The following is a 16,054-nucleotide window of genomic DNA, read 5'->3' as shown; positions in this document are numbered from 1 at the left end:
CAAGAGATCCCTGAGGACGATGTCACAAGTCTTCTGTCAGTTCTCGTTCTCTGTTGTGCTGAACTTTCTCTGTAACCTTGGAGAAGTCAACTCCGTCTCTACGTTCCACATCTTTCTTATCTGTATAATCTCTTAGTTCTTTTAGCTTCAAAAGGATATGAATTGGTGAACTGAAGTTGTTTTGTCTGAAGTCTCTTGAGAGCCTAATTGTTGAGGATGGCATAATGTGGAAAAAACACACCAGAGTTCTAAGCGTGCAATTGCAGAGATGCTTTTAAAATCTACACGGGCATGAAGACCCGGAAACGCTAGACCTATGAATCGTTTACAAGTCAAGGTGGGACATTCTAGAACTGATGTATGAATAATCCATTTCTGTATTGATTAATCGTAGACCCCAGAGGATATAACTGAAGAACAGAGATCTCAGGAGTTGGCTGCAATGGAAGAAACCCGGATAGTCATTCTGAACAACCTCGAGGAACTTAAACAAAAAATCAAAGACATAAATGATCAGATGGATGAATCTTCCAGAGAGGTAAACTTTTTACCCTCTCCCCTCTTTTCTTGCTTTCCTTTAGCTTAAAAATATTGCTGCTCATTCAGGTACAGGCTTTGGAGCCCTGATACATAGAAGTCAACATAAGCAAACATTTATTCAGTGGGTTCTGTGTGTAGGGTAAAAATACCCTTTTTCTACATTCCTTTTTTCTGTTTTTTTTTTTTAACCAGATGACATAAATGTACTACACTCTCTTTAATGTACTTTATGAATCTTCAACCAACTTTGTCTTAACTAGTATGTGCTTTCTGACCTAACATAGGATCTATCAGCTGAAGTGCCCTGTATTTAGATTTCAAGGTCAAATCCAACAAATGTTTTCTGAGCATGCTTTATTGTGAATTGGATATCACATTGGCACCATGATGAAATTCACACACAGCTCAGAAATAGATCCAGCTTTCTAGAGGTTTGCAAACTAGGGAACAGACAGACACATATTGCATAACTATAATGGAAGACAGTGACATTTTTTATGGTACCTCCATCGCATGAGAAGGGGCACGTAATTCTGCCTAGGGAAGATCTGTGTGTCTGTCCTTACAGATGATGCCAGTAGGCCCTTAAGTGGTTAGGGGACTGCTCACCTGTTGTCTTGTATAGAGACGCTGGAAGCCCCTCCTGCTGGCATTGCAGAGCTCACATGCTGGGCTCGGGTAACTTTCTCTTCCCATGCTCTAGGGACAGAGAAAGAAAGACGTGGCTGCTCCCATGGTGGTCTGTGCTTGAGTTTGAACCTAAGCAAATAGGCAAAATATCCTTGAGAAGTGAGCAGAAGAGGGGTTATAGTAGAAAAGTTAGGTGATAAGATAACTAGTTTTTTTGTGAATATATTCTAAGCTCTCTAGCTTTCTTATATGGGAATCCTGATTTCACATGGGCTCTCTAGAGTGTTCTCAGGCCCCCAGTCTCGCTGATACAGTATGACTTTTGGAAGTCTGTAGTTGCAAATGTATCTCTAGGGTGGGCAGTTGAGACTATCCTGAAGGTGAAACATTTCTGAGCTTTGGTCTGTGTCCTTAGTTGGATATGGAATGTGCTCTCTTGGATGGAGAACAGCAATCTGAAACAACTGAACTTATGAAGGAGAAGGAGATTTTGGATCATCTAAACCGGAAAATAGCTGAACTGGAAAAGAACATTGTTGGTGAAAAGACCAAGGTAAAAGAAAATATTTCGATGCAATTTTCATGGGCAAAGTGGTGGTCTCAACTGATTGAATTTAAATGTTGAATGGATTACTGTGGTTTTGGATTTGCGTGTCATGTTCCTGGAGACAGTGGCACTAGAGAAAAATCCTAAGATCATACATTGCCAGAAACTAAGAGCTGCCAGGTACCGAGCAGCTGATGCTGAGAAAGCAGATCTCATATAATTTGTGAGCCGATATTCCTGACAGCTTTATTCTACTTGACATGAGTGAGTTGTTTGTTTGCTTTTTTTCATTGGCCTTTCTGCTTTTCTGATTCCATTGTGTTTTTTAAGTAATTTTTTAGAATACGGAAGTTCTTTACCACTGCTGCCCTATAGGGATGGCTTAAGCATATTCAAATAGGGTTGCCTCATTTCTTTTTATTTTTCTGTTTATTAAACAGATGAATGAGAACCATTCATCTCACCTGCTTCGCTTTGCTATTGTTTACAATGCAAGTGCACTGCTTTTTGACAAATGAAGTTTCTATATTTTCTTCTGGGGAGAGTCCTCCCACATTGCCAAAGGAAAGTTATCTGTGAAACACAGTTGACACTTATCTTGGAAAAGGTCCTACATATACATTTTGGATCACAACCTGAATGTTGGCTGATATCTATTAGGGAAAGTATGAAAAATCACTTGCAGATTTAAAAATTCAGAATGGTAGTTGGGTTTTTGATTTGTCTGTGCATGTGTTTTTTTCCTCTGGGAAATATACATTACTCTCCTCTCCCATTCTGAATTAGTTAGAGCTGAACTAAAAACATTCCAATAAAACTGAAAATAAAATTCCAATTTGAGAAAGAAAAAAGCAACTAAGCTTTAACACATTCTTCCTTACTCACCATGTTCTCCACTGAGCTGAGAAAAAGAAAAATTTTTTAGTTTGAGTAAGTTCTAGTGGTAATGTGTGGAAGGAATTTCTGCTGAATGTGACTTCCTTTTTAGGCTCTTATTTGTTTAAGACCTATAAATAAGGGCATTTGATCTTGGTGCCAGAGAATGAGCTCAAAATGACAGTCAGAAATAAAAGTAAAATTAAATGCTACACATCAATTCTTGGTGGCCAGCATGTCAGAATTAAACTGCAGAGACTTTCCATGTTAAATTTTATGTGTATTCATTCTGCCCCCCAAACATTTAAGTAGTATTTGGGTAGTGGGTGTATTTTTCTGAAAAGGCCAAAAGCAAGTCAAAAAATTGACTGTCTAAGTCTGCAGTCCAGAGGGATTCAGCTACTGGCTATGCTTCTCAAAGATTCTGCAAGAAGCCTTCATTGGAGGAATCAGATGTCTTGTGTTGATATTTATCAATATTTTACTATGAAGTAAATACTAAGTAAGTAGTAGTAAAGTAGTTTTATTGCTATTTATGTCATACTGGAAAACTCATTCAACATAGGAATTGGGTATCATGTTCCCTGTGAACCCTCCTGCCGTCGTAATCTGCATAGTTATTTATTTTGTGTATCTCACATATAGCATGGCCTACAAACTCTATTTGTGTATGTCTCATTAGTATCAGATTCTACACTAAAGTGAAGCAAATTGAGCCAATGTTAGATCTCACTTCCCAGGAAAAGTTATGTTATATTCTCAAGAGGTACAGGTAGAATGCTAGGAATGTGGGCAGAAACAAGCAAGAAAGTCACCTCCATCCTTCCTAATATTGTTTTGATGGCTTGACAGAGGCTATGCACCGGAGAGGGGACTCCAGGGACTTGACGCATAGGACCAGCTCAAACAGCTGTGAGGGGATTAGTTGGTCTTAGAAGGTAGGATTATTGTCTGTCATCACATCATGTGAAAAATGGCAGAAACTGGCTTTGGGTGAGGAACTCCAGAAGAGGATGAAGGAACTGGAAACAAAGACTGGTCTAGATGATGTTACTATGTATTTTTGACAACTGAACTCAAATAGAGACTCAACATAGCTTGGCGAAAACATTATTATGTTTCTCAAATAAATGTATTCCACCATTTAATGCCACAGCTATTTCATACACTCTGTTCATACCCCTGGCCCACTTTCATCCCTCTGACTCAGAGATCATCTTACCACCTGCTCTGCAGAGAAATTAAAAGCATCCCATCTTCTCACAGTGAAGTGGGGGTTCCCTCCTTCCATCAAAGACTAGTCTCATTGGATGTGCTCTGTGTGTCATCCCATCCCACCTTCTTTAGGTCTTTAGTCTTTCTGCACCCTCACCCCCTGGGATCAGTTTCTCCCTCTTTGCTGTCAGCATACCAACGTTATTATTTTTAAAATAAATTACTACTTTATTCATTAACAATAAGCTACTGCCTTCCCTTTCTTATCTTCATTGTAGCTAAACTTATCAATTTTCTGAGTCTACTGTGTCTCCTTTTCTTCATTTTCCAGTTAAACATTCTTCCCCCTCCAGTTGGCTTAGATCTCTACTCCTCCATCAGATTTTCTCCTGTTAAGACTACTAAAGACCTCAGTGCCACCCAGCCTGCTGGGTGCTTTCCAGTCCCTTATGATCAGACTCCAGAGCAGCATCCGGCACAGGGGACAGCTCTTTTTCTTGGTCCTTTTTCACTGTCTCCCTCTTCTTGGCCTCTGTGTACCACAGTCTTCTGGTTTTCTGTCCATTTCTCTGACCTCTTTCTCACTCTTTATCTCTGATCTGAACTCATGTCTCTTGTACCCTTGTGTCCTTCTGTTGCTATGGCTTCAAATAACTTGTATATGCTGGTGACTATCATAGGGATTTCGCTAGTCCATACCGTTTTTGAAACACTGACTCATATCCTGTAGCCTACCTGACATCTCCACTCAGATATTTCATGAGTATTTCCAACTGAACACACCCATAACTGAACTCTTGATCTTATCTGTTCCCTTGCCTTCCACCCTCCACCCTCAATTCTCCAGTTTTACCGACCAGGAAATTGTGTCTCTATTCACCTATATGTTCAGCAGAAACCTGGAAATTGATCTTGACACGTCTTTCCTATCGCCCCTACATCCAGTTGATTACCAACTTATTTCTCAATTACTTCAACATCTCTGCATCTCCACTAACAGCATTCTCTTCTCTATTAAGAAAATCTCTTATTTAGTCTATTTCCACTTGCTTTCCTTCAATTCATTCTCTTCACAACAGCCAATGTGGTTAAAAAGAAGAAATTAGATTGTATTGCTGTGGTTTGTGTCACACTGTACTTGATTATACATCCAAATTCCTTAGTGTGATCTGTCACCAGCCTGTCACCACCCTCCCATTCTTCACGTCACTCTCACAGTCGCCTTCCTTTCTATCTTTCTATTTGTTAAAAGATTCACCCTCCCCCAACCCCAGTCCTTTGCAGATACTGTTTTCCCCTACCTGGCATTCCCTTCCCCATATGCCATGCCTCATTAGTCTGTCTTTCAGGGCTCAAGATCACTGTTAGTTTTTCAGAAAAGTCTTCCTAGACCTTTCCAGTTCAGATTAGATTTTCCATGCTGTTCTTTTTATAGATAAACATTTTCTAATTTATGTTTGTTTGGGGGTTACTAGACATTTATTTCCTGCTCTAGCCTGTGAAATAGAGGAAAGCACTAGGGCACTGTGATACACTGTTTATCCAGCCCATAGCATGTGCCAAGTTACTGCCCAGTGTGCTTGGGAATATTGTTGTTGGATTTTCCTGCTAATGGCTAGTCCAAGCTGGGCCTTAGCAAAACACTGAGCCAAACACCAGCCAAAGAGCTACGTGCAGCCAAGTTTCAGGACAGCTGGGCTGGGCTGCCCGCGTGCACATGCCAGGAGGCCTGTAGTCACACGGCCCATCATGCCAGAGCGTAAGACAGAAGGAGGAAGTGGCCTTTGCCCTTAGGGATCGCATTTCCTCTTCCATACACCTGTTGCTGTGGTCAGATATAAACCCTGGAATGAGAAAAGCAAAACCTGAAAAGATATCTCTGTTGGGCAAGCTCCGATTCAGATGTGGATAGTACATCCTGTAAGCCTGGCTCTAGCATTTTGGAGGCAAGACCGGAGCCATAGGAAAAATGTGTGATAATACGTCAGAATACCTCAACCTTCAAATCTTTTATTTTTCATTTTTTGGGGAATGGAATCTCTTTCTGTTGCCCAGGCTGGAGTGCAGTGGCACAGTCTTGGCTCATTGCAAACTCCTCCTCCCAAGTTTAAGTGATTCTTTTCCTCAGCCTCCCGAGTAGTTGGGATTCCAGGCACCCACCAGCAGGCCCAGCTAATTTTTATAGTTTTAGTAGAGACAGGGATTTGTCATGTTGTCCAGGCTGGTCTCCAATGCGTCATGTCAGGGGTTATCTGCCTGTCTTGGCCTCCCAAAGTGCTGGGATTACAAGTGTGAGCCACCACGCCCACCCATCAGCATTCAAATCTTGATGTGAAATTACTGATGTTATTTTCTTGGCTCTAAAGATTGATCTGTAATAGTACTTTTAGCTGATTTAGAAATGCATTTTGTTTTGCATATTTAGTATAAGTTAATATGTATTATACATGATTGGTATTTATTTATATGTTACCATATAAAGTATAAACTGTAGGCATCCTTATATAGAAAACATAAAATATAGACAGTTTATTCTACTATGTGTTTATTGAACATTTTTGCAGCAGTTTCCTGCACTGGCCGTTTATTACCCCTAGGGGTACCACTGTTAAGAGCATCAATAAGCCTGTTTCCCTCTGACCTTGAGATACATGCCACCTGCCTATTGTGTTCTCAGATAGTAGCCTCATTAGGGATGGAGGCACTGTGAACATTGATAAACCTTAAACCAGGGTCTAACTCGAACATAAACCTGGAGGGTATATTTATTTGGTGAAGCAGTAAGCAAAGAGACCATCACATTTTCTTAATGCAAGTGAAAGAAGAAGATTGGGTCCTCTGGTCTAGTAAACTGTTTTCATTTAATGGGCCTGGTGACAGTAGGGAAATCACTAGCACCATGAAGCCAAGCTTGGGCAAAGGCCTGACCAGGGAACTGGCTTCCTTGCCTTTCACTCCCCATCCCCATTCCAAGACAAAGCCTGATCTTAGGCAATGGCTAAGAAGATACGGATGTGTGCATCTGTTTGTGTAGGTTTTCTGTCTTCGTCTATTTCTGGCAACATTAAAAACTTGAAACCAAAAATAGTTTTTCAGTTTCCTCTATTTCTGGATTATCTGTTTTTATCTGTGCTTTTTTTTTAGCATACAAAAATCAAGTCAACTGTACCAAAATTAAGTAAAATGGTTAAAAACAGGCTCTGATTCAGTAGACTTGCTCAAGGGTCTTTCCATGACCCAGATGGTAATCATAAATCTCAAACCATCCTTTTGTTTAAGGACAAATATTGTGTGTCTTCACACAGATGCATTGTTACATTTTGTAGCCATCCTAGCCTGCACACTTAAACACATAAAACACACTTGAAGGTTTGAAGCTTAAAGCACTCTGTGCTGTACAACATGTTCCTGAGTGAAATCTTAAATTCTTTGACTTCCTAATGTTTCTACAGTAAGCATATGCCATTGTATGTTAAATGGTTAAATCTTTTTTCCCATGATTTTCTTGCCAAAGTACCTGTTACTTCCTCTCCATCCTTCCTTTGGAGCCAGGGAAAGACAGTGAGCCTAACCCAGAATTCTTCAGCAAAGTGTTAATGCCTCTTGAGTGCAGAACAGGTGCCAAGTCACAGTCAGTGTGCAGAAGGGACCCAGCCCTTCCCGTGCCTCTTTCTTACATTTCAAAGTTAGCTCCCTGGTCAGAGGAAGTGGAATTGTATAATGGGATTTGGGGATTAAGTCAATAGGATTCCAGCTTGAGGCTATTTTTTTCTGGTAGTTGTTTGATTACCTAAGTGCTGAGTTTCTGATTTTCTCGTTTTTTTCTTTACTAAATATCCATCAGTTGTATAATCAAAATGTCAAAGCCAAAGGGAAGAAAATCTAAGAAAGAAAGAAATATAGGATGTGCCTCTTTAGAGGCAGAGAACGAGTACTCAACAATCATTATTTGTTTGCAGAGGACTAGAATCTTTCCTCTGCAATTCCAAAATCTGAAAAGTTTTATGGGGGAAAAAAGTTATTTTGTAAGGTTGAATATTCATAAATGTAGCTACAGAAATAGTAACATGTTTGATTAGAGGGTACTGCTCCAAACCTTACTGGAAATGTCATAAAATATATGCTATGTAATCTGTGTTACCTCTATCAAGTTTAGAATATTCCAATACTGAAACACTTCTCGCCTTACATAGTGTCATGGATGTATATATATGTCCGCACTTATCAAAAGGAATACTTAAACACAGGCCGTGTTTTTGCATGTGAATTCTACATCAATAAAGCTGTTAAAAGAAAGATGAATTTCACATAAATGATTATGGGCCTAAAATATTTGCCTAATCTATGAACCTATAAGGATGTCTGCCTCCCAAACAAAACCACAGGGTTTAGGAACTGGAAGGAAAGGGATTTCAGGATATACAGATAGGACTTTGAATGGACCTCTCTTTAAAGTGGTGGCTGGCCAGGCATGGAGGCTCACACTTGTAATCCCAACACTTTGGGAGGCTGAGGCAAGAGGATCACTTGAGCTCAGGAGTTCAAGACCAGTGTAGGCAACACAGTGAGACCTCACCTCTGTCAAATAAACAAATAAATAAATACATGAAGGCTTAGAGACTTTAAATTTTAACATATCACTGCATCAATTCCAAACCTGATCCCATGTCTAATGAAATGTGGCCTGAGTGCCTAGAGTGTGCTGGGTTCTGTGCTAAACAGTTTGGAAATTACAAAAGTAGATTTTAATTTTTAGGAAAATCTTTATCATGCTAACAGGGTTGCCAGAATTAGCAAATAAAAATACAAGAACCTCAGGTACGTTTGAATTTCAGACAGAGAAGTATTTTGTAGTGTAATTATGTCCCATGCAATAATTGGGACATACTTAACATTATAAGTCATTTGTTGTTCACCTGAAATTCCAGTTTAGGTGAATGTCTTCTGTTTTATCTGGCAGCCTTACAAATCAATAAATTTGTAACCTTGAGCCATCTGTTTATCAAGTATTACACACTTAAATATGGTTAAATGTTTTTTTAATTGGTATTCTAGAATATTCTGTGTAGCATTGAAACTCCAAAGGGTTAGCAAATTAAATTTGTTTATTCCTACAGTAATACAACTTAGAAGAGAGACAATTTATGTTATTGTCCTCTCACCTTGAGATCTAGCAGAAGAAGTAGTCCTTTGATAAGCCTTAAATTTTTTTTTTCTTTTTTTTTTTTGAGACAGAGTTTTGCCCATGTTGCCCAGGCTAGAGTGCAATGGCGTGATCTTGGCTCAGTGCAACCTCTGCCTCTCGGGTTCAAGTGATTCTTCTGCATCAGCCTCCCGAGTAGCTGAAACTACAGGCATGTGCCATCATGCCCAGTTAATTTTTGTATTTTTAGTAGAGATGGAATTTCACCATGTTGGCCAGGATGGTCTTGATCTCTTGACCTCGTGATCCACCCGCCTCAGCCTCCGAAAGTGCTGGGATTACAAATGTGAGAGCCTTGCATTTTTAAGATCATTCAAGATTATTGGTAACTCGTGTGCAAGTTCAAATTCTTTAGTGTAAACTTTGTAACACTCCTGATCATTTGTATGGTTAGATGATAAATATTTTGCCTCCGAATTTGAAATGATCATCCCTGTCTATATGTATATTGCCTATTGGGATCTGTCACAGTTTTTGTTTGGTTTACTTGAGGCATTTAATTTAAATGTAAAAAACTTACAATTGGGATATTATTTGTAAGAGAGGCCTTTTTTACTATGAAGTAAAGGCACTAGGACCAAATATTTTAATATTTAGTTTTGGTGGATCCTGTATTAATGTTCTGTGTATTCATTAGAAAAATCAAATTGTAGTTGATTGCTTTTGCCTCTCATGTAACCCTGAGTGGCTAAGTCAGTGGGTCTCAACCTGACTACATATCAGAAAACCTGGAGAGATTTTAAAACGCTTGTTACTAAGCCTTATGTCCCTGGATTTGTAACTAAATTGGGTCCTAGGAGATAGTATATTTAAAAACTCCTCCGCATTGTTCTAATGGACTAACTGGACTGTGCTACATGAGGACAGGATCTATTTCCCTCTTTTCTCTCCTCTCCTCTAGTTCTCTTTCAGTTGTTACTGGGCAAGTGAACAAACAACTCACTATGGAAGCAAATATAGGCCCAATTTTATAAACTGATCTCTACCTTAATTTACCCATGAATAATTTACGTTTGTCAATATATGAATGTAGAGTTCTAGGAACGTCAGTCTTGATATACAAAATAGGTCAAACTTGGCATGAATTTGTAACTCAGCTGGATTTTGCTGGTACATCGAGGGAAGACAAGTCAAAGTGAGAACAGTGTTGTCTCTTAGAAAGTCCTGTTCTGTTTGTGGTTTTATAAATGCCCTCTTGTACATCTGGATTTTCTTGGAGTGTTTTAATTCCTACTAATCCTATTTTTTTTTCCAATAAAGTGAAATTGTGTTAAATTTCTTAAAAATGCATTTTAGACTGGGTGCAGTGGCTCATGCCTATAATTCCTGCACTTTAGGAGGTTGAGGTGGGAGAATCACTTGAGCCCAGGAGTTCAAGACCACCCTGGGAAACATAATGAGACCCCCCATCTCTACAAATAAAAAAAAAAAAATTAATCTGGTATGGTTGTGCACACCTGTAGTCCCAGCTGCTTGGGAGGCTGAGATGGGAGAATCACTTGAGCTCAGGAGTTAAAGGCTGCAGTGAGCTGTGATCACACCACTGCACTCCAGCCTGGAGGACAGAGTGAGTCACTGTTTAAAAAAAAATTTTTAATTCATTTTTTTCCCCTGAAAGTACATTTATAAATCTTTTTTAAAAAGTTATATTATCTCCCAGTTTGGTGTTTGGAAAATATTATTGTACCCATTGTAGCTAGAATAGGTGAGTTTGCCAATTTAAATATGGAGGAAGGGAATAACCTCAATTTTAATATTTTGTATTTAAAAAGCAAGATTCCCTAAACCCTCAAATGCCATCTATTTTACATTCACTGTAGAAGGTGAAACTTTCAGCTCTAATTAACTGCTTGCCTAGAGCTAATTTTCCTTTAAAAACTTCCTGGGCAATAAATAGAATAGAAGAATATTAATTTCTTTCTGGCTGAAAGTTGGTCTATTCTGGCTCTCACAGGAGGGATATCACCTCTGTGGTCCTCTGTGATTTACGGCTGGGCCCACTTGCCACTGGTCTTCTTTCATCCTTTCCCTTCACTTCCTTTGCCCTAGCTTTGGCCCCACTGAGCTTTTGCTCTGGGACCCAGGTAGTGGTCACAGCGTTACTGATAGACAGAGAAGCTGCAAAAAGTTCTAATGGTGCCTACTTCCGTAATTCTTCTAAATGCCCTCTTATATGAATTATGAAATATTTTCAGCACCTCAGAAGTAAGGCACTATGTAAACATAGGTTTCTTAAAAATTATTATTAGTTGTTGATTTGAGTTTACTACTATGTTTTAGGCCAGTGGCTTTCTGTATTATCAAATATTGTATCAGTGTTTTCTATCAAAAATAACTTTAAATTTTAGGGCTTTATACATGTGCTATTAAATTATAATAAGTAGCCTTCTTCTTTTTCAATTACTTTTTAGCTTTCCATTTGGAGGCACAGTTGCTGCAGAGCCTGGTGATGCAGTACCTAGAAATAGAACTCTATTGGGATGAAATTATTTTGCTGTGTAAATAGGGCAATCTTTGATGCATACACATAGGAAAGAACACATTTTCTTAGCCAAAGGACAACAGGTATTCTCTATTGCTGGTTTTATTAAAGCAAAAAATAATTCTGAATCAAAAGCCTAGCCAGTACTAGTATATTCAGTTTTACTGTGGATCAGCACAGGTGAGCATCCTTTCTTCTGTTAGCAATGCCATTGCTTTCTCCAACCCTGGCACAGTTGGTGTGTACAGTGAGTAAGCTGACTGCTGAAGGTCGAAGAAACTTTCTTTGTAGTCTGTTAAAGTTTTAAGTTGTTATGGAAGCATTTTAGATTGATATATGAAGCAGGGGTCTCAGGTTTATGACTTCCGAACTTTTATGAAAATTACAGTTCTAAAGCCAAATACACATTTCTAAATTTAAGTCAAAATTGGAGACTCAGGTGAACTGGTATTGAAGTCATGTAGTTTTAGATGTGAACCATAACATCTTTTATACAGAATCTATGTGTTTACGTAGGAAATCATGGCCATTTTGATTTTTAAAAAAAGTAGTAAGGATAATTTCATAGGACTATTTCAGAGAAAAATCCTTAAAAAGAATCCTTCTGTGATATGTTTAGAAGCTAGTTTTGTTTCTACCAGTTTATTTAGAGGGCATATAAGGAGGGGAAGGTGGTGGTCATTTTGCTTACTGAAGGTCACATTGTCAAAGCCATTCATAAAGTGCTTTTGTTTAGGCTGAGGGTGTTAAACGAGGAGAAAACATGTCTAAAATTTGTTTCAAGTGTTCAGAGCATCATAAAAAGAAAAACACACGTTGGGAAGACTGGCACAAAACAAACTGAAGTTTTGTTTCTTAATTTTGTTTTTGTGTTCTTGAGAAGGAGCCTCGCTCTGTCGCCCAAGCTGGAGAGTAGTGGCACGATCTTGGCTGACTGCAACCTCTGTCTCCAGGGTTTAAGTGATTTTCCTGCCACAGCCTACTGAGTAGCTAGGACTACAGGCGTGTGTCACCACATCTGGCGAATTTTTGTATTTTAGGTAGAGACGGGGTTTCACCACGTTGGCCAGGCTGGACTTGAACTCATGACCTCGTGATCTGCCCGCCTCAGGCCTCCCAAAGTGCTGGGATTACAGGCATGAGCCATAAGCCACCATGCCTGGCCTGTTTCTTAATTTAAGAGATAGCATTGTAAGGCCATGCAATCACGGTATTAGAGTATTTGCCTATTACATCCTAGAGAACGTCCAGGGTCTCATTGGCACGTGTGACTTGGAAGGGATTTAGGATTACCTTCTTTCTCCTTTCTTCTCTGACTCTTTTCTTTTTTTCGCAGTTTGTGTTTCAGTTTTTCATGTCAGTCATTGTGGGAAAGTCTGTATTTCCACAGTCCCCGTCACATTTTTGGTGTGCCTGAGCTGCCTGATATGCGTCCTCGCTTGCTGCTGTCTGTGTTGCATTTTTCCTACTTCTCTCAGTCCTTGAATAATCTTTCTGGATTAAGATTTTGCTAACTATATAAGTTCTGAGGTTTTCCAAATAGCTAGAACTGTTTCAGGTGTTGGGGATGTCAATTAATACACCTAGAATTCCTCTAACCTGAGAACAAAAGCAGTAAATTCCAAAACTTGCCGTGCAGATGCCTTGGGTGAGTTAGGCTATGTCAGTAATTGGGATGAATGCTCCCTTTCCTTTGTCTGGATCTCTGATGGGTGACTCTTGGTAAGGCTTGCTTATGAACTTGATTGGAATTTCTTTTGTTGTCAGCCAATGACCAACACTCAATGTGACCATTGCTTTCCCTGCTTTTGTAACATGGTGGCAGGAAGGAGGGAGGGAAGGAAGGCAGGAGTCATTGCCATGACGTGGACTGTGTTTGGAGAATGCAGAAACTCCCAATCCCCTTGTCTTTAACTTCCACTTACATCCTTTTATCCCAGCCACTAACAAGATATGTTTCTGCGTTCATAGAATGTCCAGGGTTTGTGTATGTTTGTTTGTGTTATCCTTGAGAAATGTTCACTAGCACCTGCTTGGGGTGTGAAGGTAATTTCTATTCTATTTTCTGGTTTCTGAACTTCAGGAGAAGGTAAAGCTTGATGCTGAAAGGGAAAAACTAGAGAGGCTTCAGGAGCTTTACTCCGAGCAGAAGACCCAGCTGGACAATTGTCCTGAGTCCATGAGGGAACAGTTACAACAACAACTGAAGAGGGTCAGTAGCAAACAGGAATGCACCAGTTATTTTGCTTTCCTTTTTTGTTTTTCACTTAAGTGCCACTTACCTGTGACTTACTACTTCCTATAGCATAAGTTTGCATAAGTTCTAGTCGTTAGATACTTTTAAATGGAAAAATGCATGCTAACAGTGTATATTATTCTATGCTAATCAGTTTTTTAAATTCCTTGTTAGAGTCCTTCACCTAATTTATAATGCAAAACCATTCTGGAGCCATTTTTTTGTGACAGAAGAAGCTATTTCTGATATGTAGTCAACGTCAACGTCATAGCATTTATATCAGCTGACATCTTCCCCTGCGTTCTCCGCTGCTTCATGAGTCCTATTTACCCTTGAATATTTTTTTCTTTAGCTTGATTTTATACTCTTGTCCCAAAATTATTCTATTTTCGGATTTGCTCCCCACCAGCAAGTGTTTTGTTTTTCCTTTTCGTTCTGCTGCTTAGTGACATTTAACTAATTAATCCAATCACAACAATTAAACACCAAGACCCAAGTTGCAAGGTATTACTAATACCCTCAACATCTCATGTGAGCTTCATAATTTTAAAGAACTTAATGCAGCATAGACTTTCTTGTTAAGCTTTGTCAAGTTATTCCCTGATCCTTAAGGTTGGCAGTGTTTAACACAAGCACACTGGTTATCTTCTGAAAGCAAGACTTCCTAGGTGGATAGTTTCACAAACACTGGCACAGCCACTTAATATTTCATAGTCTCTTGCCAGCTGGGTCATATCCTTTAAACAGCAGGCCCAATAAACTGCTTCCCTCTGGGGAAGCAGTCTTTAACAGTTTTGAACATCTGAAAGAGTCACGTAATAGTAATTTGTCCTAAGTGAGTAACAATTTATGATTCTACCTGAATATAACAAGCTAGTTTCATCCATGTTTTTATGTCTGTACCTTTTTGGGAATGGGCACGTTGAAAAATTTATTATCATAGCACATCCTTGAAAATTCTTAAGATGACCTTTAATACAAAAATATTTGCTACCTCTAAGAACATCACTAGGTGAAGAAAAATCACAGTTAAAACTTTTCAATGTATTGCAGAAATTGAGAGCATCTTAATAATGAGTATCCAGTGCAGCCCTTTAAACTGCAGCATAACAGTTTTAGTATTTATTTCTTGCAATGTTGGAGCAAAGAAAATTTTAACAGTGTTTCTTCCCTTTACTCCTTTTATTGTGTAAAGCTGAATTTGTTGTAAGAAGATGAAACTTCCTGCTTCTCAGTCACAATTCTCTGAAAATTTTGTGATAAAAATGATTGGAAGAAAACTAGTATTTGTAAAGTAATTTTGGTTTGTAATTTGTTTGTGTTTATGCTAGTTAACAAAAGAGATGGGAAAACTGATTTATTTTTCCTATTTGCTTACAGTTTTTTAACTCTCCTTGTCACTAAGGATTTTACACAGTTGTTGTAATTCCTTATTTGCAGTCGGCAGCATTGCTGTATATTTTATCCTTCCCTTCCACTGGTTATCCATTTATTGTTTGTATTCTTTATAAACATTACTTCACAGAAAAATTAATAGATTCCATTCAAAATTTGGCTTATGATTAATATACATACTGTTTAGCTTAATCTAGTTTTTTAAGGATAACTCATAAATTTGTATGTGTTCTAAAGATTTTGACTACAGAAGAGGAAAGGATATGATGCAGACAGTGTCTTCCATTAATTGAAGGCAGAGACGTCTTCCCTTTCCTCTCCAAACAGAATGTAAAATTATCATAAAACCTTTTTCCTTGGGAGAGATAACTGGTTTGTGGTGGCTACTGTTCACTTGATATTAAGAGGTCTATTAATTGTATTTTTCAGGGCTGACGACCAGTATAGCTCTTCACCAATGCCTTGGCTTAATCAGTAACAAGTTCACTTACTTCATGAGAAGTCCATTCATTTTAGGAACTTTCTGTGTTATCACAACTTATCTCCCTTTAGACTTCAAACACTTCAGAATATGACTTCACTACAAAGCTTTCCCTTGGATGTTTAAGCTAGATTTGATAAAGTTTATTTTATTGTAACTAGCTTCATTAGGTGGCAAGTCACACGAAGTAAAAAATAAATGAAAAAGAAGAAAGTCATTTTATTAAACTGCATATTGCCTTGAATACTTAAGCTGAAATTGTAGAATGATTTTGTGCATGCAGCATAATGACTTATGGCTGGTCTTCTTAGCTTTAAGTCATTGTGTATAATGAAAATTATCCAAGTATAATTTTCATCTGATATTGGTTTTCTGGCCTCTGGTTGGTATATTGTTAACATGGCCTTACCAATCTAGAAATTGATACGGGCTCAGCAATCCCTGGGTTA

The 16,054-nt window shown here is 38.6% G+C and overlaps 1 protein-coding gene across 25 annotated transcripts in view; it reads left to right on the top strand.

The window, feature by feature from the left end:
* The window catches only part of PHLDB2 (pleckstrin homology like domain family B member 2), a 252,429-nt gene that overhangs the window by 196,999 nt on the left and 39,376 nt on the right, over window positions 1–16,054 (top strand). For 21 of the 25 annotated variants that reach the window (XR_004275456.1, XM_032299126.1, XM_032299128.1 and 18 more), the window contains 3 exons: window positions 395–538; window positions 1,586–1,723; window positions 13,577–13,705. Coding sequence is in view for 24 of the 25 variants with exons in the window: in XM_032299126.1 (XP_032155017.1) it covers window positions 395–538; window positions 1,586–1,723; window positions 13,577–13,705 (411 nt within the window). In the remaining variant the exon portion in view is untranslated. The remainder of the gene's footprint in view (window positions 1–394; window positions 539–1,585; window positions 1,724–13,576; window positions 13,706–16,054) is intronic. The other 4 variants (XM_032299127.1, XM_032299135.1, XM_032299132.1 and 1 more) reach the window with 1 other exon arrangement.

Source organism: Sapajus apella, unplaced genomic scaffold (genome assembly GCF_009761245.1).
Source record: "Sapajus apella isolate SASKATOON/1434 unplaced genomic scaffold, GSC_monkey_1.0 scaffold40, whole genome shotgun sequence".
Lineage (NCBI taxonomy): Eukaryota > Metazoa > Chordata > Mammalia > Primates > Cebidae > Sapajus > Sapajus apella.
This window is presented reverse-complemented; position numbering and strand designations above follow the sequence as displayed.